Source organism: Cyrtonyx montezumae, unplaced genomic scaffold, assembly GCF_038088225.1.
Source record: "Cyrtonyx montezumae isolate F1298 unplaced genomic scaffold, pur_monq_1.0 scaffold_17, whole genome shotgun sequence".
Classification (NCBI taxonomy): domain Eukaryota; kingdom Metazoa; phylum Chordata; class Aves; order Galliformes; family Odontophoridae; genus Cyrtonyx; species Cyrtonyx montezumae.
The window spans coordinates 35,726,003-35,746,926 of NW_027071903.1; the positions used below are offsets into that span (position 1 = coordinate 35,726,003).

A 20,924-nucleotide genomic window follows, 5' to 3' on the forward strand; every position below is an offset into this window, starting at 1 on the left:
AGGAGGGGAGTTCAGGCTCTTCCCAGAACTGAGGGGGAAGTGCAGTGAACTGTCCTGATGGTGGAGTTCAGAGTCTCAGTGGAAAATCTGATTGTCTGCTGTGGCAAACCTCCCCAGCTTGGCTGGGACCGACTTAGGAGGATGCATCTGAAGCCATCTGTAGCGTGGCAGGACACGGGCAGTGGACATGGGAGTGCCTCTGGCTGTGAGCAGTGGACATGGGTGTCCCACTGCCCAGCACTTCTCCGGTTTAACATCATTCATCAAGCATTCCTGAGCTCGCTGCCATTGCTCCTGGGCAGCGCTGCCCTCGGGGAGGTGTGTGCCCTGTGCCTTTGCTCTCTGCTGGTTCTTGCCGGCTGCTTGGCAGCTGCAGACACGCAGCCACAGCTTGTCAGAGCTGCCACACATCAGAGCCGCGAGCAGCAGCACAGGCTCAGTGTCCCCGGGACCAGAGGGAAGGGCTCTGTGGGCATCGTGCCCCCGTCCCCATGCAGCGCAGGCACGAAGGTCACCCTGAGTGTCCCAACCCCCTGCCTGCAGCTTGCTCGTGGTGCCAGCCCGGAGCACTCCGACGCCGCGGTGTCAGAGCCGTCGTGTGAGCTCTGAGCCGCGTGGCACTGCCGTCCCCCGCGGTGCTGAGCGCTGTCGGGAGCAGCGGTGCTCACCAGAAGGATTTCGCCGTGCGTTTTCAAAGCACGGAGGTTAATTGCTGTCTGCTTCCAAGGCCTTCATCTCCTTTTAACTCCGCTTTCTTTCATGTCCCCTCACTGCTTACTGAAGAGCAGTGTTTGCACATCTCTGTGTGCGGGTGTCACTCTCCCGTGTGTGCACGGGGATGTGTGAATGCTCTCCTGCGTTTTGGAGCCCGGTGAATAGTGATGCCCATTGCTCTCCTAGCTGCACTTCCACCAGGGTATTTTTTTCTTACGGGATCTGCTGGTTTTTCTATGCACAATACCCACTCTGTAATTTCTTTTCTGCAGTGAAGCAGCCTCTGGATCCCAGACAGCAGTTGGAAACCCAGAGGGAGAAGGGAATCTCACATTGACTCTGAATTAAAGGATAATTTTATACAAAGGAAAAATTAAACCCATACAAAGCAGAAGCAAAACCCCCAGGGGTTCCTGAAGCCAGAGCCTGCTTTGCTGCCCGGCCCCACAGCCCCAGGCATGCACGGCTTGCAGCTCCCAGCACTGACCTGGCTCCTGCTGCCCAAGAACTGCAGCACCCGGGGCAGCTCCTGGGGGGCTGCACGTGAGCGCGTGTGTTCACTGCCCTCCCGGGTGGGCTCACCACGCACTGCCTCATCTCCTCCCACCCAGGAGATGCCGTGAATGCAAAGACCTCAGAAATGCAGGGGATTATCCGCGCTGCATCATCATGGCTGTGAACACCCAAATTCTCTTTGCTGCAGCCGGAATGGCCAAAAATTCTGTGCTTAAACTGATGGTGATCCGGAGTGGGAAATGTTCCACTCAGGCTGCTGGACTTTCAGATGCAGAAGCACTCCGGGAGTCCATTTCCTTCCGACAAAAGGGTTCAAGAAATGCACTGATGGAAATGATTCTAATGTGTCTGAGAGAAAAACAAAAGCGTGCTAAGAGAAGAGATGCTGCTGCCTCAAACTCCCTCACTGCGTGCAGGGATCGGCCATGCACTGCCCCAGCAGCACCCCACAGGGATGTGCTCTGTGCTCCTGCCGGGGACGTGGGACACAGGGACGTGGGACACAGGGATGCAGGATCTGCTGCCGTGCCCCAGCCCTGCAGTCAGGCAGCACTGAGTAGCTGAGATTGAATATAAATTAAATCCAGCGCTTGTCAAACCTCATGATGTTACCACGAGCGGATGGAGCTGCGCTGGGCTGTCTGCCGTTAATAGGGTCAGGCTGCTGCTGCACTGACTCGCTCCGCCTCGGGGCAGCGTACCTCCCCGCTCACCTCTAAGAGGGGTTTCGGGAGAGCTCCTGGCAGCTCCTGCCTCTCTGTGCGTACGGGAAGCGAGCTAATGAATCGGCGCTGGAGGACGCGCTGAGCGCTCTCTGTGCAGCAGCTCCTGCCCCCCGAGCCCACGGAAACCCGGAGCGGTGCGGTCCTGGGGGCAGCGGAGCCCCACACAGAGCAGGAGCTCCACGGGCACACGAAGGGGGGGGACAGCAGATCTCCACAGAATTATGGTGCCCAAACCTGCTGCATTCTGTGTCCAGGATATCCCTGATGTGTTTGCCAACACTTCAAGCCCTGCGTGCACCTCAGAGGCAGCGCTGCAAATCCGAGGCCTCGTGCCTGGGGTTGGGACCTGGGGTGCCACGCGTGGCGTGGAGAGCAAGAACCCCCAGGGCTGTTTCCCTGCTGTCTTATTTCTGACCCCTGCCGAGCACACGCTGCTGCATGTGCTTCCCATTTCCAAGTGTTCTTTTGCCATCGGGAGATATATCTATCTATCTATCTTCTTTTGACAGAGGCTGTGATTACTCTTAGTCGTGGAAGAAGCAGGACTTTCAGAAATAACACGGCGGTGTCGGGGCAGCACTGCTGGCACGCACTGTGCTCAGGGGGAGCTGAGACCCTGCTGCCTGCCCCAGCAGCCCGTAAATAGGATTATAGGATTTCTGGGCTGGATTCAGAACAATTCCCATCTGTATTCCCAAGGTAGAACTCAGAGCGTACCTTGCTAGCCAAAATATGCCGAGAGCATTACCTCCGCGGGTACCCAAGGAGACTGAGAGCTGCATTTGTGCTCTGAAGGGTTTGTGATGCAGCTGCTGCCAAGGCAGTGACTCAGGAGGAGCCCCGCGTGCCCCATCCCGAGCCTCCCATCTGCAGCCTCTGCACACGGAGCAAAGCCTTTTGTGTCGCACTCATCATCAGCTCTGCAAGCAGGAAAAACGTCACAGCGATTGTTTGCTGGGAATTGCTGGCTTCAGCAGTCGCACTTCTGCGCTGTCTCTCTCCTTCACAAGTGAAGTGAAGAAATCCATGTGCACGGAGCCTAACCGTGATCTTCAGGACCAAAATAGGGACGGCGACTTGGAGCCCGCAGGGCAGCTCACAGGAGGTGCAGGGAGGAGACGTGTCGCCAAGAAGCCGCAGAGCCCACGGGGTGCAGCCACGGATGGAGCTGGGGACGCGTCCTCAGCCCACGTCCCCACCCAGGGTGACACCCTGCGGGGTTCTGCTCTTGCTGGGTGCTGGCACCAGGCCCCCCCGGGATGCTCCTTCTCAGGGTGACATTTGGGCCCGAGAAACAGCGTGGCATGACGTGACATCCGACTGAGGGCTGTAAGCGTTGCAAGCACAGAAGGTCCATCGCTGTAAGGCAGCGGTTCACGGGGGCTCGCTGCCGGCTGCTGCTGAGCAGAGGCTGTGCACCCCACATCACCCCACTGCCAACCACGCCTTCCCCAGGGCTGCACCCACACTCGGTCCCAGCACGGAGCCCCATCCCGTCCTCCTCTGCTGCCACTGGGACCCCGCAGGGACGCACACGAACGGCCCCATGAGCAGCTGTGGGGGCTGTGGGTCTCTGGGGCCGCCCGGAGCTCAGCTCTGCAGGAACCTCCCGAAATCCTCGAGCAAAAACTGTGCTGGGAAGGGAAGGAGACTGCAGCCTAATGAGCCCCGTCCCCGGGTGTCAGCAGTAATTAATCTGCATTGTGCTGCAGGTTTCCACCTCCTCCTAACGGGATGAAACGTTATCCTGCGGTTAGAATTGCAAATCACGGTCACGGCTTGACACGCCTGGAGCTGGGAAGCCCCGTGCTGCAGCCCATCCCCCTGCCTGCTCCGAGCACAGCGTTCCCCGGGCAGCCCAGGAGCAGCCCACTGCCACTGCAGCCCGGGTACCAAACACGATGCATTCCGAGCCCAATTCCCCTTGCTGTGGGCTGGCCCTTCCCCGCACAGCTGTGTTCCCAGCTGGGGCTCAGGCAGGCGCCGGTTTTTGCAGGACACCACAGTTCAGGGGGTGCTGCATCCGAGTGGGGGCACACAGAGGGGGGGCCCAGACAGACGGCTGCTGGGGGAGTTCTTCCAGCTGAGGCCGACTCTTTATTTTCTGTTCATCAGCAAGAAGCGATTAAGGGATAACAGGGACTTTGCTCATCTGTTTCTATCCCTTCTCAGCGTACAGAAGACTGCGGCCAGATGCCTGCTTCCCGCTGCAGGCGGCCTGGGGGAGCGGGCCGGGGCCTGTGAGTTCAGCTCATTTGGAAGTACAATGAGAGCAGTGACGGCGCTGCTGGCCGTGGAAACGACGAGCAAATCCCGAGAGCGGTGCGGCATCGCGACCAAACGGCACCGGGATGGCGTCCGAGCTCGGGCAGAGAGAGCTCTGCTCTAATCCTGCAAAGCCGAGCGGAGCTGGCGGCCTCAGCTCTCAGCTCCGGAGGGAGAAAACGCAGCAAGCAGCCCAGCAGGGCGGGCTGCAGTTCAGACACAGCAGACGGGGCAGGGGTCGGGGCTTCGGTCACCGCGAGCAGCAGCTCCTGCCGGCAGACACGCAGGTTTTGTGCTCCTCGTCTCGCAGCCCGCTCTCCCAAAAAACCAAGTTGCTCATTGCAGCGATGCGTGCAGAACGTGTGTCAGCTTCTGCTGGAATACCCGAGCCGGGTAAAGCTGGCAGCCGGGGAAGAGAGCGGCTCCGGGGAGGCATCTCCCGGCCCCGGGGCCCCGCACCGCGGTCCCAGAGATGCTCCTGAGCTCAGCTCAGCCGCTGCTGAGTGGCATCAACGCCGCTTTCATTGAGCTGGCTCGGGAGCGTCTGTTCCGCGTGAAAGCGGCACCTGCCAGCGCTGAGGATCCCATTCTTCGCTCACGGCTCGGCTGGTTCGGAAGGGGAGCTCTGAGGCAGCCGCACAGTGCCTGCGGAGCGGGTTCAGTGACAAAGCAGCATCTCCTCCGGCGAATACACGCGCCTTTGTCACGCTGCCCAGACGGGGCAGCGCTGTCGGGGCTCGGCACACCCACGGCCGCTGCGTGCCAGCACCGCGCCCGGCTCCACGCACCCCCGCGAGGAGCTGCCCGATTCTGGCTGCTGCAGTGCTTCCACCTCCGACATCTCATTCCCGCTCCGTCGTTTACCCGTCGTGCGGGTCTGGGGCTGATGCGGGACCAAAAACGGCTGCGCTTGGGGGGGCGAGAGCAGGGCTGAGCCAGAGCACAGCTGGGCCAGGGCTGCCCGGACGGGGACGGGGGGGCAGCTAAGCGTTGAATTTCACCTCACAGAGCAGCAGCAGCTGCAGCTAATTGAGCACTGATGACCGTCAGAGCCCATTTTGTCCGAAAGACGGAGTTCCCTTCTGCGGGGAGCGACCCCTAGGAGAGCAGCTCGCGTCCTGGGGGGGGCTCCCAGCGCCTGGCTCTGTTCACGGGGCCGTGATGGCCGCCCCGCTACGGGAACGCTCAGCCTGCGGACCCCATCCGGCAGAGAACGGAGATCGCGGTGACCCCTCCGCCGCCCCCGGGGCCGTAGCGGTTCTCCCGGAACGGGACGGCAGCTCTCACCCCGGGCAGCCCACGCTGAGCTGCCCCGACCCCACGCAGGACTCCCGCACGGCTTCACCTTCTGCGACCCCCATCCGGGGGCCGCCCCCGGGCAGAGCCGGGGGTCGGTGAACGGGCGCCGTCTCCGCACCCCACGGCCCCGTGGGCTCCCGGTGCCCCTCCGAGGGCCGATCCGCTCTCCCCGCTCCCGCTGCGCGCGTCCCCCACCCGCGGAGCCCCCTCCCGCGCGGGGCTGCCCGGCGGGGGCGGTGGATCCGCGCCGCCCATACCGCATTGGTTTGCGGCGGAGCCCGTCACAGCCGCGGCGCCGAGATTGGCCCCGCAGCCCGCGCCCCCCCGGGCCCTCCCCCACCCCGCCCGCCGTGCGCCGCGGCCCGGCCACGGGCACTGCGCTCCGCGCTGCTCGGCCCGCAGAGGGCTCGGTGCGGCGGGGCAGGGCCGGGCGGGGGGATCACCGCACCGCGCGGCGGCGGGATGTGAACGGAGGCTCCGCCGGCAGCGCCCGCTCCGCGCCCCGCAGCCCGGCTCGGGAAGATGCTGAGCAGGTGGATGAGTGGCAGCAGCAGGAACCTGGAGCGCGAGTACAACTGCACCGTGCGGCTGCTGGACGACAGCGAGTACACCTGCACCATCCAGGTCGGCGGGCGGGGGGCCGGGACGGCCCGTGCGGGGCGGGCCGGGGTCGCGGCGTTTCCCCGCGGCGCGGAGCCCGCAGACAAAAGGAGCCCGCACCGAACAAAGGCGGAGCGGCGGCGGCCGCGGTGCCGCGCGGTTCCCGGAACGTCCCCGCGGTATCGGCGGTGCGGGGGGAGCCCCTAAAGCCGCCCCCTCCGCGGTGCCGAGCGGGGGCCGGGATGCGCTGCGGGAGCCCCGCACCGAGCCCCGCACCGCCGTGCCCGCGGGGAGGACGCGGGTACGAAGCGAGGTCCGGGGCTGCCGCCGTTGCGCGTCGCGTTCGGCCCCGCAGCCGCCGGGGATCGGGGTCCCGGCGCGGGGAGAACCGATGTGCGGCGCCCGTCGCTCTTCCGCAGCCATCGCGGTGACGGCACCGCCGCTCCGCGCAGCCCCGCGTCCCGCAGCCGGCTCTGGGAGCCCGCACGAGCGGACGAGGCGGTTCGGCTCGAGCTGCCGCTGCCGGCGGCCGTCCCGCAACTCCGCGAGCGGCTCCACGCGGTGGATGACAAAGGGCGGCGGAGCGGAGCGATGCGGGCGGCACTGCCGGGCTGCTCTGCTCCGCGCGTGGAGCCCACGGGCGCGGGGCTGCTCTGCTCCGCGGGTGGAGCCCACGGGCGCGGGGCTGCGCGCACGCGGCGGTCCCTCCGAGGCCGCTGTTGATTCACACGGAGCGTAGTTCGGGTGGGAGAGCGCGGGCGATGCAGCTTAGAAAAATCTGGATTTTCTGTCCTTAACGTAACGAGCTGTCTTCCTTTGGCGTGCTTGCTGAAGTCCCATTTCATTTTCAGAAAATAGCAGCCGGTCCTGCGTTCCGGTGGGCGTTTAGCATAGCAAACAGTGAATCCTCGTGTTTAGTATTCAGGACCGGAGGCGCCAAGGAATCCGCTCCGCTGCCCTCACGAGCAAGGTTACGCGGAGAGGAGCTGCTTTCCCACGGCTCTCACGCTGCCCGGCCGCGAAGCGTGGATAGTCCGTGCAGAATCACAGCGTGTGCGTGGGGAGCGGGCGATGTCTCGCGAGTGGGAGAGCCGCCAGCCCGCAGCGGGCAGCGCTGAATGAGTTTTGAAGGTCATTCCCCGTCGGGTGCGGACATTCGGCGTCTCGCTCAGCTCCGCGGTGCTCCTCGGCCCGGCCGACTCTGTCGGCTCTAATTTAGGATGGCTGCTTTTGCTCAGAGGTGGGGAGCGGTGCCGCGGTGCTCACCTGGGCAGGGGCTGCGGGCGGAGGGGGGCGGCCGTGCGGGTCTGTGCTCCGGGCTCCGCATCGCGTCCCGGCCGCTCCTCGGGGCTGTCGGTGCCATCTATCTCCGAGCGCGATAGCAGCTGCGTGGATAGTGCCCCTGCGCCGTGAGATAACGGCTTGGGACGTTGTTCCTAAATGAAGTTGTTTTTATTTGCTCCCCACAAGTTTACCTTGGTGGCATTCCCACGTAGGAGCGGTTCCTCCTCTGAGCTTGGATGGCTCCTCCACCCCCTCCGCCCCAACCTTCCCCCCCCCAGCACCCGAAGGAGCAGCGCGGCTCGGGGCCGGCTCCTGCTGGTACCCAGCTGTGGGGAGCAGCTGCCCCGCACCCCACAAACAGCTTTGGGTTTTGTACGTGGCTTTGTGCACGGAGCAGGAGGATGAAGCGTGGGGATGGGGCTGTGCTGCAGCTCTGGGTCGCTCGCAGAGCTCTCCCTGCGGGTGAGCGTGAAGCGCTGACCCCTCCACACTCTGAGCTGTCCCCACATCGCGGCCCCGACGTGGGGCTGCTCCTCCACGTCTCCGGGCACGGGGGAGGCAGCGCCACAACAATTGGAATAAAGCGAGCATTGAGGAAGGGAGAAATGCTCCGGCGCTGCGGTTTCTGTGTGACTGAGCTGTTTGTCCCGGGGAATGTTTGAGATTCTTCGCGGTGCCGTCAGTGGTGGCAAAAAGGGCCCGAAATAATGAACCATCGCTTGGGTGAGTTGAGTGTTTGCCTGGGAAGACAGTGCTGTTTTGTCTCCGAACTCGCTCGTGCTATGAGAACGTGGAGACGTGAGGGAATAAATACAAAACGAGGTTTCCGAGGTTCAGAATGTGACAGCTCCCTTACGTAAGGCTCAAATGAATGGAAAAGAGTGCTTGGACTGAGCCTCTGCTTCCCACACGAAGCACAAAGTTCATTAGAGACCCAACGGGGCCGTTAATACCCGTCAGCACAACGGGAAGCTCGGCTCCTTGCAGCACAGGCTGTTGTGAAGGTTATTTGCTCGTTATCCTTCGTGCCTCTGATCGTTTCCCTTCGCCCATGCAGGGAAATAAGTTAGCAGAGCTCTGCACGGAGCAGCCGGGTGGGCTCCATCCCAGGGGGGGACGTGGGGGCAGCGTGCAGCGGGGGATGAGGGGCTGCATCCCTGCCAGCCCTCGGGTGCCGGTGGTGGTGGGAGCCGTGCTGGCCTTCCAGTTTGCCACTGACTCCTCTGGAAGTCGTTTCTCCGTGTGACAGCCGTGTGTCTGTAGCAGCAAGCCGCTGCTGCTCTCGGTGCTGTCCCTGCAGTGTGGCTCAGGCTGTGCACCGACAGCCCTGGGCTCAGAAGGAGCGCTGCCCGAGGAGCTCTGCAAGTTTGAAGGCCCAGAAGAGCTGGGGCTGAGCTTCTGGCGCTGCGTTTCCTTCCTTTAAAATCAATTTCCAAGCGTCTCATCTGAACCACAAAGGATACAAAAGGCAGCTGATGAAAACATCCCCTCGGTGTCCCCCGCAGAGCAGGGACACGTCTGCTCACATCTAACGCGAGGCAGAGGTGAGTTGTTATGGAGACCTGCGGAAGGTATTTCGAGCTGCTCGTCCCCCCCAGGAGCTGCCAGAGCTGCCCAGCACGGCGCCTCCAGCCCTGGCCTTTCCTCTGTAAGATCCCAAAGACACACAGATGGGTGAACGTGGGGTAAAACGGCCGTGAAAAGATATGTGCATAGAGCACGGAAGAGAAATCCTCTGCCGTGTAGGAATGAGGTGATGTGCAGCAGGAATTGCTTTCAGGCTGCCTGGGGAATACAGATGGGGCCGCATGCAGCCCACGTGTGTGATTTCTGGCTCACTCAGATCACGGGGATGGGGTGGGGGCGCGGGGGGGGGCGCAGCCCCACTGCTGAGCACCTGTGCGTGGTGCTGGGAGCGGGGGGGGTGCGCAGCTCGGTGTCACCCACTGCTGTGCGGTGGCTTTGTGCCATGGGAGGAGGGAGCGTGAGGGTGCACGAGGCTGAGCCCCACTGCACCCATTGAGTGCTGCTCAGTGCACTGAGGACCCGCGGTGGTGCTGGGAACAGCTCGGGGTGAGTGCTGTGCTGCTGCGGCGGGGTGGGGGTGGGGGTGGGGGGATCTCAGGGGGTTCTGTGATAGTAAACGACAGTGCATTGCTGGGGGGGCTGGGCAGCACGGGGGGCTTTGCCCGTCGAGAAGTGCAGCTTTGTTTGCTCTCGGCTCTGCTGGGAACGGACAGTGCCCCATTAACGCGGGGGTCCGGAGCCGGTGCTGATGGGAGGTAAGTGCTGCTCCTCCGCCGTCAGCAGCTCGGCTGCAGCCAGCAAAACATCGCTGCGGAGCTACAAAGAGCTTCGGGCTTGTTTCTGCAGATGAGAGGGTTTCAGGTCAAATTCTTTTCTATGAAACATTTCCAGAGCAAATTATCGCGGCGGTGGGATGGTGAGCTCACGCTGGCAGTGCACACGTGGCTGCGGGGCCACGGGCACGCACTGCATCCGTCTGCAGGGACTGGTGGGGCTGAGCCCCCCCCCGGGGCCGCGGTTATTGCTCCACGTGGGGGCTCTGGGGCTCAGGGAGTGCACCCCAGCTCTGCCCACCCCGCCCTCCCCCTGGTGCTGCATTAGTGTGGATTAGTGGAGCGCTGGGATGAAGGGAAGGGGAGGGCTGGTGCTCGATGTGGGCACCCCGTGTTGAGTGCGTGCACTCATCTGCATTCACACACGACATGGGGCATGACTGCAAGGCCCAGGCCGGAGCTCTGTGCATCTCCACCCACTGCCATCACAAGCAGCCCCTGCCCACCCGGGTCTGTGTGCTGCCAGCGCTGCTGGGGCTGCGGTGCGACCTGATGGAGCTCTGCTGGGTGAGCTGGGGCGGTCTCTGAAGCCATCCACAGCGTGTGGGGCTCCTGGAGCTGGGTGTGTGAGGAGGGCAGAGCCAGCGAGGGGCCTGCAAAGCGTGCCTGCAAAGCGTGGCTGCTCCTCAGCACCCAGCCAAGGCAAGGGGAGCACGGGGTCCCGTGGGCCGGGGCAGAATCGCTCCTTTCTCCCAGCAGAGCCGGGGTTGGTGCGGTGCCCGCGGGGCGGACCCACGGGGCTGGAGCAGCAAGTCTTTGTTCCTCTGCGCCGTCGCCTTTAAAGGCGCAGACCACGCTCTGCCCTTAATTACACTTTGGCAATTAGAGTCCGTGTGAATTACCTTCCCTGGCAGCTGCACCGTGAGGAGTGGGGCTGCTCTGTGCCACCACGTGCATCCCAAGCAGAGGGGCAGCGGGGGAAGCCGGGCAGCGTTGGCCTTTGCTCCAGCTGCGTGCGGGCTGACAACAGGAGCTGTGGGGTGGGAGGTGGGAGGGGCCCCTCCCCCACAAAGACAGGCTGAGGGAGCTGGGATCGTTCAGCCTGGGGTAAAGAAGGCTGCGGGGTGACCTCATTGCAGCCTTTCAGGACCTAAAGGGGCCTACAAACAGGAAAGGGCAGGGAACAGCAGGATAAGGGGAGATGGTTTGAAGTTGAGGGAGGGAAGGTTTTGGTTGGATGTGGGGGGGAAGCTCTCAACTATGAGGGTGGTGAGGTGCTGGCACGGGCTGCACAGGGGGGCCGTGGGTGCCATGGAGATGTTCGAGGCCACATTGGCAACCTGGCCTGGTACGAGATGGAGGTTGGAGGTTTGTGATCCTTGAGGTCCCTTCCAACCCGGGTTGTTCTGTGACTGCGTGGTTCCACACTTGCACACACCAAGGCCCGGGACCGCCGTGCTGCTCCACGTCTGTGCGCTCCCCGCCGCGGTGCGGGTGGGAGCTGCTCACCGCGGCTCAGTGCGTCTCGTCCGGATGGGAGCGGGGACGGCCCCGCGCTGTCACCCCCGTCCCCTCCTCCTGCAGCGCAGCGCGGCCGTCTGAACGTTTCATCGCTGCCGGGAACGGATCCCATCGGCGCTGATGGGAGCGGTGCGGACCGCGGCTCTCGGGGGGCTGCGGGCGTTGGGGTGCGGTCGGTGCTGCAGTCGGCGATAGGAAATTTTGGCCGCGTAACGGCTGTGACCGAAGGCGTTAATTACAGCGGCGGAGCTGTCAGACCGGTGGAGGCTCGCTGTTTTTCAGAGGGTTCACGGCAGGGCTGTTTCAGATCGGATTGGCTCTCGGCTCGGCACATAAGCTGTGATCCCAGAGGAAATATCCATCTCGCTGCCCGGGTGAAATCTTTCTTTAATAAAAAATTACAGAAATCGATTAAGCCATTCTGGAGCTGGAGAGAGACTTCAGGAATGTATGGATCTGTGGTTCAGAGGGGCTGTAACGATACGTTATCTGTCTGCTTAACCCGCGGAGTGGGCACAGCGCTGGGGAGGGGGGAACAAAGCCACGGTCCAGTATAGTTACGTTTGAAAAATAGACAATAAGCATGCTGAGCAGGTGCTTCTCCCGCATCGATTCAATTCTCATTAACGTTGCACTGTACAGCATGCTGAGTAATATTTCTGGCTTGCAAGCAGCAATGGATTTCCTTTGGAAATGTGTAATGGGAACAGAGTGTCTCTGGGATCTGGAACTGGGGCTGGAGAGTGCTGGGGGCCCCACGGTGTCCCCACGGGAGCCCTTCCCTGCCAGCGCCGTTGCCTTCCTGGGCTGCCTCTCAGCATCAAGGCTCTGCTCCTCACCCACAAGAGATTTGCCTTCTTCCTTTTTTCTCTTCCCTTTCCTGCTGCTGGGGCTGCAGCCGGCCGTGACTTCTGCTTGCAGATGACAGATCTCTTCTCCGGGGTTTCAGGATAACACCGAGGGTCCCCGGGGCAGCGGCGGCTTTGAGCGGATTAGCGGTGACTGACAGCCTTCTCCCGGCTCTGCTCTCTTCCCCGGGCTGAAGTCAGAGCTCTCGTGTCTCCTTAGCGCTGCCTGGATGTTGGCCGGGTGCTGCGTCCCTCGGCCGGCAGCTGCTTTTGCTACGGGCGTAAATAAGGAGCTGATAGCACACGGCTCCCCGCGCGGCGTGCCCCACGGAGGTGGGGAGGTTATCTGCCCCGGTGATCTGCCCCGCGTGGATCCTGAACCAGAGCATCTGTAGCTGCAGCCCCTGTCCCCGCAGCAGGAGGGCTCGGCTGGCTCCGAGGGGACTCCCTCCCCCTCCCCTCGTTTTCTTCCCAGTCCGGTGGGGAAGGAAGCTGGAGGAGCGCGAGGAATGGGGGCAAGGTGTGGGGCGGCCCGCGGTGGCTTCGTGGTGGCATCCGTGTGGGGCTGGAGGGCCGTAAATCAGCCCGAAGGCAGCGGCTGCACGCTGAGCCCCAAACACTGCCCCGTTGTGCGGATTGTTTTGTTCCGTGGGCCTCTAAGGAGAGGGAGAAAAAGTCAGCGCCGGGGTACGGCGTCGCCATGGGGACGGGGGATGCGGTGGTGATGTGTGGGGCGGGGGGGGCATTGCCGGGGAGGGGCCCTCGTCCCCCTCTGCTGCTGGGGGTCTCTGCCGAGGGTGGGAGCTCAGCCCTCCCCTCGGGCCGTCGTTCAGTGCCTCCATAGGATCCGCAGTGCCGCTCCGTGGGGTGCGGGCCCCGTGGGGACAAATCTCTGCGACGGATCTTCCTGGGAAGACCCCCGAAGGGGTTCCTGGGTTTGCAGCATCGTCAGGGAGAGCAAGTTGTGCCGCCATAGCTGTCCTCTAATTAATGCAGCCAGATTAAGCAGCACGGCAGATAATCCTCAGATCAGCCCTTATTGGGAACTTTCCCATCCCGGCGTCGCTGGGTTTTTACAGCAGCAGCGGTTGTTCGTGCTGTAACAAAGGCTGTATAAATAGATGTGCAAACAGGGGACCCGCTGAGCCCCTGGGCACTGAGGTTTGGGAGCAGGACCCGGGGCTGCGGTGCTCCCTCCCTGCAGGGCTGTGCAGCTCAGGGCTGTGCTCCTGCCCCCTCCGGGCACGGCACGGCACGGCACGGTGTTGGCAGGGGGCTGCATCGTGTGGGTCCTGCTGATTTCAGGGCTGCCTCTGCTTCTATTTGCGTGTTTCCAAACACTCTCTGTGGCTGCTGGCGCTCTGGGTGTGTCTGGCATCGTGTGTTGGCACGGAGGAGCTCCGGTGGCACGCTGGCTTCTAGGTGTGCCCGTGAAAATGAAACCTCTGACAAAGCACAGCCGCCAAATGAAGCTGTTCTGAACGCCCTCGGCTCTCTGCCATGCTGTGGCCGTTGTTTGGTGCCAGGTGGGCACCATGGTGGCTCTGGGGCAGCAGCGTGGTGCCTTTGCTTGATGGGATCCGCAGCGGAGAGCGGGGCACTGCGTGGAGCTGGACGCGGGTTGGCCCCAGAGCTGCCCCAGCCCCTAAAATACGTATGGGCTGTGATCCACAGGCATTTAAATCCCATTGGGCTTCATCCTGCGCTGCCTTTGTATCGGACACTGCTTGCAGAGAGACTCCAGACAGCATCACTGCGTGGAGGGAGGGATGCAGCACCGGGTCCGGGGGGGCACCTTCGTGGTGGAGCTCTGGGGAGGGCTGGGAGCACAGCACAGTGCGTTGGGGGTGGCACCCACCGGTGACAAGGCGCTGCCGTGGGATCCTTCCATCAATCCACCGCTCCTCAGTGGTGCACTAAAAATAGGGCATTATTTCCAGGCAGTAATTGCACATCCTGTAGTCATAACGAGCTCTTAAGGTAATTACCTTTCAGTGGGGAAGAGCTGAAGATGAGGTGTGTGTGGCTGGAAAATGGAGGGCGAGAGGCCCAGGGGCGTGCACACGAGGAGGGGCCAGTGTCCCATGGTGGGCATGGGGCACACTGCGGGGTGGCACTGGGTGCTCTGTGGGCACTGCAGGAGCACCCATCCCATTGCACGTCCCCCACGTGTGCTCTGCTCAGGGACGCCCCGAACTTGCTGTACCGCAGGAGTGGGTGAGGGCACCCACTGCAGCTTCCCAACTTCAACTGAGGTGTTGGGTGGTGTCTTCAAAGCGATGTTTAGAAGTGCATTTCCACTGCTAGGGCTGATCCCAACGGCGTTCGTGATGCAGATGAAGAAAGGATGTGGCACTGCTTACCCGAGGTACCCAAAAGCTGCTGCTCAGTGCACCCTCCGAAGCCCCCCGGGTCCCACTGCGGGGGGGTGGGCGAGGCAGGCGCTGGGGCAGGCAGCCCCTCCCAGCACTCGTTGCCTCTCGGTGCTGCGAGTCGAAGTGCTGTGTTGCCGAGTGCCCGGCTCTCGCACAGAGGAGGTAAATTACGTCTGCCGCTGTTACATCTTTGTCACTAATTTGATCACACATTAAGAGCGTAAACCACTTAGAACGTTTTTGTCTGAGTCAATTTCCCTCTGTAAGCCAGAGGTGCTGATCTGAGAGCGCAGCCCTTTCGCAGTCCTCTCTGATCCCAGGGCTGCTCTCCATCTCCGACGCCTTTCCCCGTTACGGCCGCACTGATGCTCCCCAGCTCCTCCCGGGGACCCCCCGAGCTCCCCCACCCTCAGCTCTGCGTGGGGAGGGGCTCGTGGGGCCGTCACTCGTGGTTTCGGGGGCAGCACCCACGTGCAGCTCTGCTTCCTCCCACCGTGGCTGTGGGCAACTGAGGCGGGGGAGCAGAGCACTCCTGCGCGGTGTCAGGGGAGCGCCGGGGCAGCCCGCGGTAAGAGCCGCCTTTCAGCTCACAGTAATTAACGCTAATGAGCACATCTGCTGGAGCACGTGCTGGGGCGCTCCGCATCCTGAGCGCTGCTTTGTGCCGCCTGCCCCGTCTCTCCCCAGCAGCGGGCTTGGCGTGGGGTGCCTGCAGCTGGTGGCCCAGAAGTCTGAGTGTACTCGCAGCATCGCAGAGCAGCCCCTCTCTGAAGCCTGTTTCCCAGCTGCTCGTTGGCCTGCTGCTCTCCGTCCTCCAACATCCCAATGCTGCACGTGCAGTGCCGGCTGTCTGCCAGCCCCAGGGCCGTGCTGGGAGCTCCGGGAGGGGCAGGAGGCTGCTCCTGCGTCCTCGGTGGTTTCTCCTGGTCCCCCACCTCCCGCTGTTTGCATTTACAGGCTCTGCCAGGCTGTGTTTTTGCCAGCGACTGACTGAGCAAACGCGCCTCCGGGCACGCTGAAATGTTCCCGCTCTGCACTCCGGCGAAGTCTGCGCGCTTCTGAAGACAGTTTAGATACGTGCATCTTCACAGAGGCTTTAAATTAAATCTCAGACAGCCCAGAGCCTCTATTTCCTCTCCTAAACTCCGGGAAGTTTGTCTGAGCGGTGGATGGCGAGGGCTGGGATGTTTGCTGCAGGATGGGCCCCGCTCAGCGGTGTGTGCTGCGGGAGAGGCACTGCCCCATCTCCCACGGCCCTCCGTGGGTCTCAGAGCTGCCAGCAGTGCGTGCCCCCGCTCCGCCCCGCTCTGCATGCTCCTGGCGTGCCGTCGGCGCTGACCACGCAGCCTCCTTAGTGTCCCGGCAGCTCGGAATGGCAGGGTCGTGCTCCTCTATCTATTTACCCATCTATTTCTGCAGAGCGAGGAGCTAATTGAGCGGATAATGTGCGAGGCAGCCGCGCTGGGACGCGCTGCGCTTTGAGCTTCGGGGAAAGCTTTCACCGCGGAGCCGTCTGTGGGCAGCCAGCTCGGGGTGCTGGGTGAGCCATGGCACCCCGGGGTGCGGGTCCCCGTGTCTCTGGGCCGGGGGTGTTTGGTGACCAGGATCCCTGATGTGCTCCGCAGATGTGCCCTGGGCTGCGGGAGGAGCCAGCACTGCAGGTCCCAGCACCCCACGAGCAGCCCCAGGAGAGGGGCAGACGTGGTCCCAGTGCACTGAGCGCGGAGCAGAGGCCGCTCCTGCACCCCGGGTCAGTCTGTGCTCTGCAGACGTCGGCTCCCACAGCTGCAAAACCGAAATCTGGGAGCAGAACGGGCCCCGGTGCAGCTGAGTGAAATGGGATTGCTTTGTCTAATCAGGCAAGTGAGTGACACAATTCAAGAAGTCCTTGAGGCTTCGGTGAAGGTCGGCGATGTGAGAGACGCAGCCGCACAGCACAGCGGGCTGCCCTCGGCTGCAGGAGGAGCAGGGCCTGCTCGGTGAGCCAGAGCTGTCCACGGCTCCGTGGCTGCAGCCCCCCCGGGCTGTGCAGCACAGAGCTCACACACACTGCGCTGTGCAGCAGTGGAGTGCTGGCACTGCTCGCTCTGTGCTGCTGTAACGCAGCAGAGATGTGTGTCCTTGGGACCTCAGTCCTCCTCCCCTGGCCCCGGAGCAGCCCGGGTTCACTCGGTGCACGTGTGGCCATGGGCAGGGGCAGCAGGGTCTGCTGTCCCTCTGGTCCCCTCCCCCCGTCTGTTCACCCCAAATTCCTCCCCAGGGTTTCAGGACTGGGGAACGTGTCCGTGCCGCAGCGCGGATCGTTCATCATCGGAGCAGGCAGAACAGCACTCGGTTGCATTTTTCCTCCTGCTGTCAGCAGGAGCAGCTCCTTCTGAAGAACTGCACCTCCCAGGAACGTTCTCATTTTGGACTTCCTACGAAACTGAAGCCGTCCTGTGAGCTGTGCACCTCGGCTGTGTGCCCGGGGCCGGGCTGGGGCTGCGGTGCCAGCTCTGGGCACAGCCCATGTGGGATGGGGGGCTTGGGGGGGACACAGCCTGTCCCAGTCCCTCGGTGCCCCTCACATGCACACGAGCCCTGTGCTGCTCTGAGCTCTGGGCTGCTTCTGGCAGTGCTCAGACCAGCAGGCATGGTGGGTGATGCTTCACTCCTGGCCACATCAGTGCAGCTCGCGTTGATCTCTGCGCTCCGAGGTGCTCCCACTGCTCCTGCAGGTTTCACCAACCTCTGCCCGCCCTCAGCAGAGGCGCTCTGTGACCACGTGTGAAATGTGCTCTGACGTGTGGGGAAGTGGGACGGACGGGCAGAACCTTTTCCACATCAAAACTGAACAGCAGAGCCCCGTGCACGTGCTGCAGACACCGCGCCGTGGGCTTTGAACACATTTTCCTTACAAGGAACAAGGAAAGCATCGCGGATCCTCACCTCAGTGACCTGGTGCAGAGCCAGCAGCCCCCCCAGGACCCAGCAGCCCCCAGGCCCAGCTCCTGGCACTGGGTGCCCCACTCCCACAGCCACCTCTGCAGGCTTCGCCCCGCTCCATCAGCCTCAACTGCAGTGATGCTTCCGAGGGACAGTGTGAAAATAGGAATGTTGCACTGCAATAGGTTTTGCCGTTCTCCAGCACCGGCTGCACCTCTAATCATTAAGCCTGAAATAGTTTTAATTGGATCCAGAATTCACCGGGGATGTTTTTCTGTGTCTCTCTCCCAACGCTGCGGGGCTGCACCAGTTTCTGCGGTGCCCGGAGCACCTTCGTGCCGTGCGCTGCGGGGTGCACAGCTCAGCTTGAAGGCTGCGGGAGCCGGGCGCGGTTTCGTGCGGGGTGGAGGAGCACCACTGGAGGAGCTCTGAAATGGAGATTGGAGCTGGAGGCCGCGGGCTGGGTGCTGCGGGGCGGCTGCGGGCAGAGGAGCGCTGCGGTTTCCTGAAGTGCCTGAGACAAGCAGGGCGGTCTGAGCAGGAGCAGGCTCTCGTTCAGGCGTCTGCATCCCGCTGATAAGCAGCGAGAGGAAGGAGAAGCTGCACTCACGTGGAGAGCCCCTGTCTCGTCACCCAGGAATTGCAGCGCTCAGCGGCGGGGCAGCGGTGTGGGGCTGCTGCCAGCACACACTGCTGGCGCTCGCAGGCGTCCCCCAAAGCACGACGGAGCCCGTGGGGTCAGAACCCCACTGCTAAAGGGGCTGCCATGGCCGGGGCTCCTCTGAGCGGTGGTGGGGATAAATGGCGTTTGCTTTCTGACACGGGGGCAGCCGGGGCTGTGCTGTGGTTCAGGAGCATCACATGAAGGCGTCGGAGGAGGACGGAGCTGATGCCCAAACGCTGCGTGTCATTTGCAGAGCTCCTCTGCTGATATCCTGCTGCCAAGTGCCTGCAGCGCTTGGGCCGCTGTGCAGAGCAGCTCCAGACCTGTCCTGAGCCACAGCACGGTGCTGCTCCTCCGTGCCCGTCCGTCCCACGGCCCGTCTGTCCATCCCCCTGCCTCGGAAGGGCACCTGGGGGGGGCAGACCCTGCGCACTCAGGGGACGAAGGACAGCTCCGCACGCAGGTTTTGCAGCCGCTGTTTTGCTGCTGACGTTCCTTGTTTTCCTGCCCTGGCGTGCACCAGCAGTGCCGCTGGCTCACCCTCCGTTTCAGTGTTTCATGGGGTGCTTCAGTATTTCATGGTGCTTTGCACGCGGTGGCACCGGAGCAGCGCTGCCCGCGGGCTCTGTCCCCGCGGTGCTCGGGGCTGCCCCGGCTCTGGGGCTGTGCCGGGCTCCTCCGCAGCCTCAGCCGCTCTCTCGGCAAAGAGCCTGCGACGTCTCTTTGTCACCTGGCGACTTGCTGGGGTCGGCAGCCTGTGGCTTCCCCGTGCCGCCCCGCCGGCAGCACGCCGCAATGCGTCGGGGCTGCTGCGCTCCTCATTCGCATTTTCCGTTTTGGCAGCAAACCTGGACCCCGTTTCTGTTCCCTGTGTCATTTCACGGCGCTGCTGCCGTCCGCACAGCCCCGTTTCGTGCTCTCCCTGCCTTTCTCAGAAGGCCCCTTGCTGCCGCTGCTGTGTGCGGAGGCACAGCTCAGCATCGCTCCAGGCATCGCTGCTCGGGGCCATCTGCATCCGCCGCGCTGCGGTCGCTTTTCCCTCCTCTTTTTGGGATCAGGTGGCAGCACAGCTGAGGTCCGGCAGCACAACAGAGCAGCATAAAATAAATCCACAGAGCAGCGTGAGTGCCCCGCATCCCCCGGGGCTCCTCCTGCCATCCTGCAGCTCCCACGGGGCACCGCGGTCCCATCAGCAGCGCCTGCCCTGGCTGTGCAGCCCCGGGCCGACCGAGTGCCGGGGCTGTTCTTATCACTGTTTGCTGGAGCAGAATGTGCGGGGCTGGGCTGGGGAGAAATCCAAGTCTGAAATCAAAGCCTCCTTCAGTAAACGCTGCTCGGGGCAGAGCTGCTCCTGTGAGCTGTGCTCACTGCTCTGCGGGGCTGCTGGCTCCACGCACGGCCTTACACAGTCCTCATTCTCTGCTGTGAAAACACGCCGTCCCAGTCACCCCAGAATGACCATGGGATCCAGATCCAGGGGGGTCACACAGCACCACGCCGTGCTATGCTGTGCCATCCCGCGCTGCTTTTCACCAGCCCCACTTTCCCCGTTTCAGGAGCTGCCCGAAGCAGAGCCCGCTGCAGGGCCGCCTTTATTTCCCTGCAGGCTGAGATTTATGGAGCGGCGGAGGATCCAACGTGAGCTCAGGGTTCAGTGTATGCAGTGGGTGAATCCACCGCTTCCTCCTCAGCGTAACACAGCGGAGAGAGAAACCAGGGAGCAGAGCAGAGCAGAGCAGAGCAGAGCAGAGCAGAGCAGAGCTGCATGCCGTCGGAGGCAGAGAGCTCTGGTGGCAGCGTTGTGTCACCATCACAGGAGCAGCACCTGAGCTGCAGTGCTGGCGATGCTGACAACGAACAGAAACGCCTCTCCCCATTGAAGCCCACTGACTGCACGGAGCTGCTCTCCCCGCAGACACCCACGGAGGATCCTCCTGCCCCACTGCTTTGCCTTTGGCCGCTCTGCCCCACAGCTCGGTGCGGGGGGCTCTGCCTTCAGCTTCCGTTGTGTTTTTGAACAGCTCCCTTCCATGTGGTGCCGGACAAAGCAAAGGTTGCTTTGGTTGGATGCAGAGAGGGTCCCTGTCCCATACAGCACTGGGATTGACAAGGACGAGGGCAATCCCAGGCTTTGCTGACGTGGTTATGATGCTGAGGCGCACCGGGCAGCTCTGTCCTTCTCCTGCCATCACCACCACCACGCACATGAGCTGCACCAGTGCCACCAGTGCCACCTGGGTGCCCGTGGCACTCTGTGCCGGTGCCCTCAGAGCACCGTGGCACAGCGTGGGGCCCTGCCCTGCTGTTAATAGTTAATGAGCCCGCTCTGCACATGAGAGCTCGTGGGCACGGGAGGGAGCTGCCAGCACAGCACACCGCTGAACTCGGAGCTCCGTCTCTGGCTGTGCCCTCCGAGGAGCTGCGCTCCAGGTTTTCCTGGAGAGCTCATTCGAGAGACAATAAAGGCACACACAGATGGGCTGCAGCCACCGCTGCGCGGCCCCGGGAGCCGCTCCCAGAACTCTGAGCCGGGACGGAGCGGGGGCTCCGGCACTGCCACAGGAGCACAGCGTCACCGGAGGGATGGGCAGAGCTCCGACCGCAGCGCTGCGTTGGGACGTGGGGCAGTGCTACGCGGGGTGGATGCTCACAACGGTGCGCATCGCTGAGGTATCATCTCTTGAGCCCCAGAAAGAGGGGATTATGAGAAGAGCTGGAAACTGCCCCCCCCTGCACGCCCCCACAGCGTAACCTTGGCGGCAGCGCGGGCGCACCCGTGGACGCCCGTGTGACATACAGCAACGTGACACGTCGTGCGTGATGTCACGCTTGTTCCAAAATACCCACTCCTGTCCCCTGAGATCTGTGTGCAGCCGTGGTGAATCTGG

General features: G+C 62.9%; 1 protein-coding gene across 1 annotated transcript in view; it reads left to right on the top strand.

Annotated features, from left to right (window-relative positions):
• Window positions 1-6,041: 6,041 nt before the first annotated feature.
• The window catches only part of FRMD5 (FERM domain containing 5), a 32,161-nt gene continuing 17,278 nt past the window's right edge, over window positions 6,042-20,924 (top strand). Inside the window, exon 1 of the mRNA XM_065734126.1 lies at window positions 6,042-6,143. Within this exon, the coding sequence (XP_065590198.1) occupies window positions 6,042-6,143 (102 nt within the window). The remainder of the gene's footprint in view (window positions 6,144-20,924) is intronic.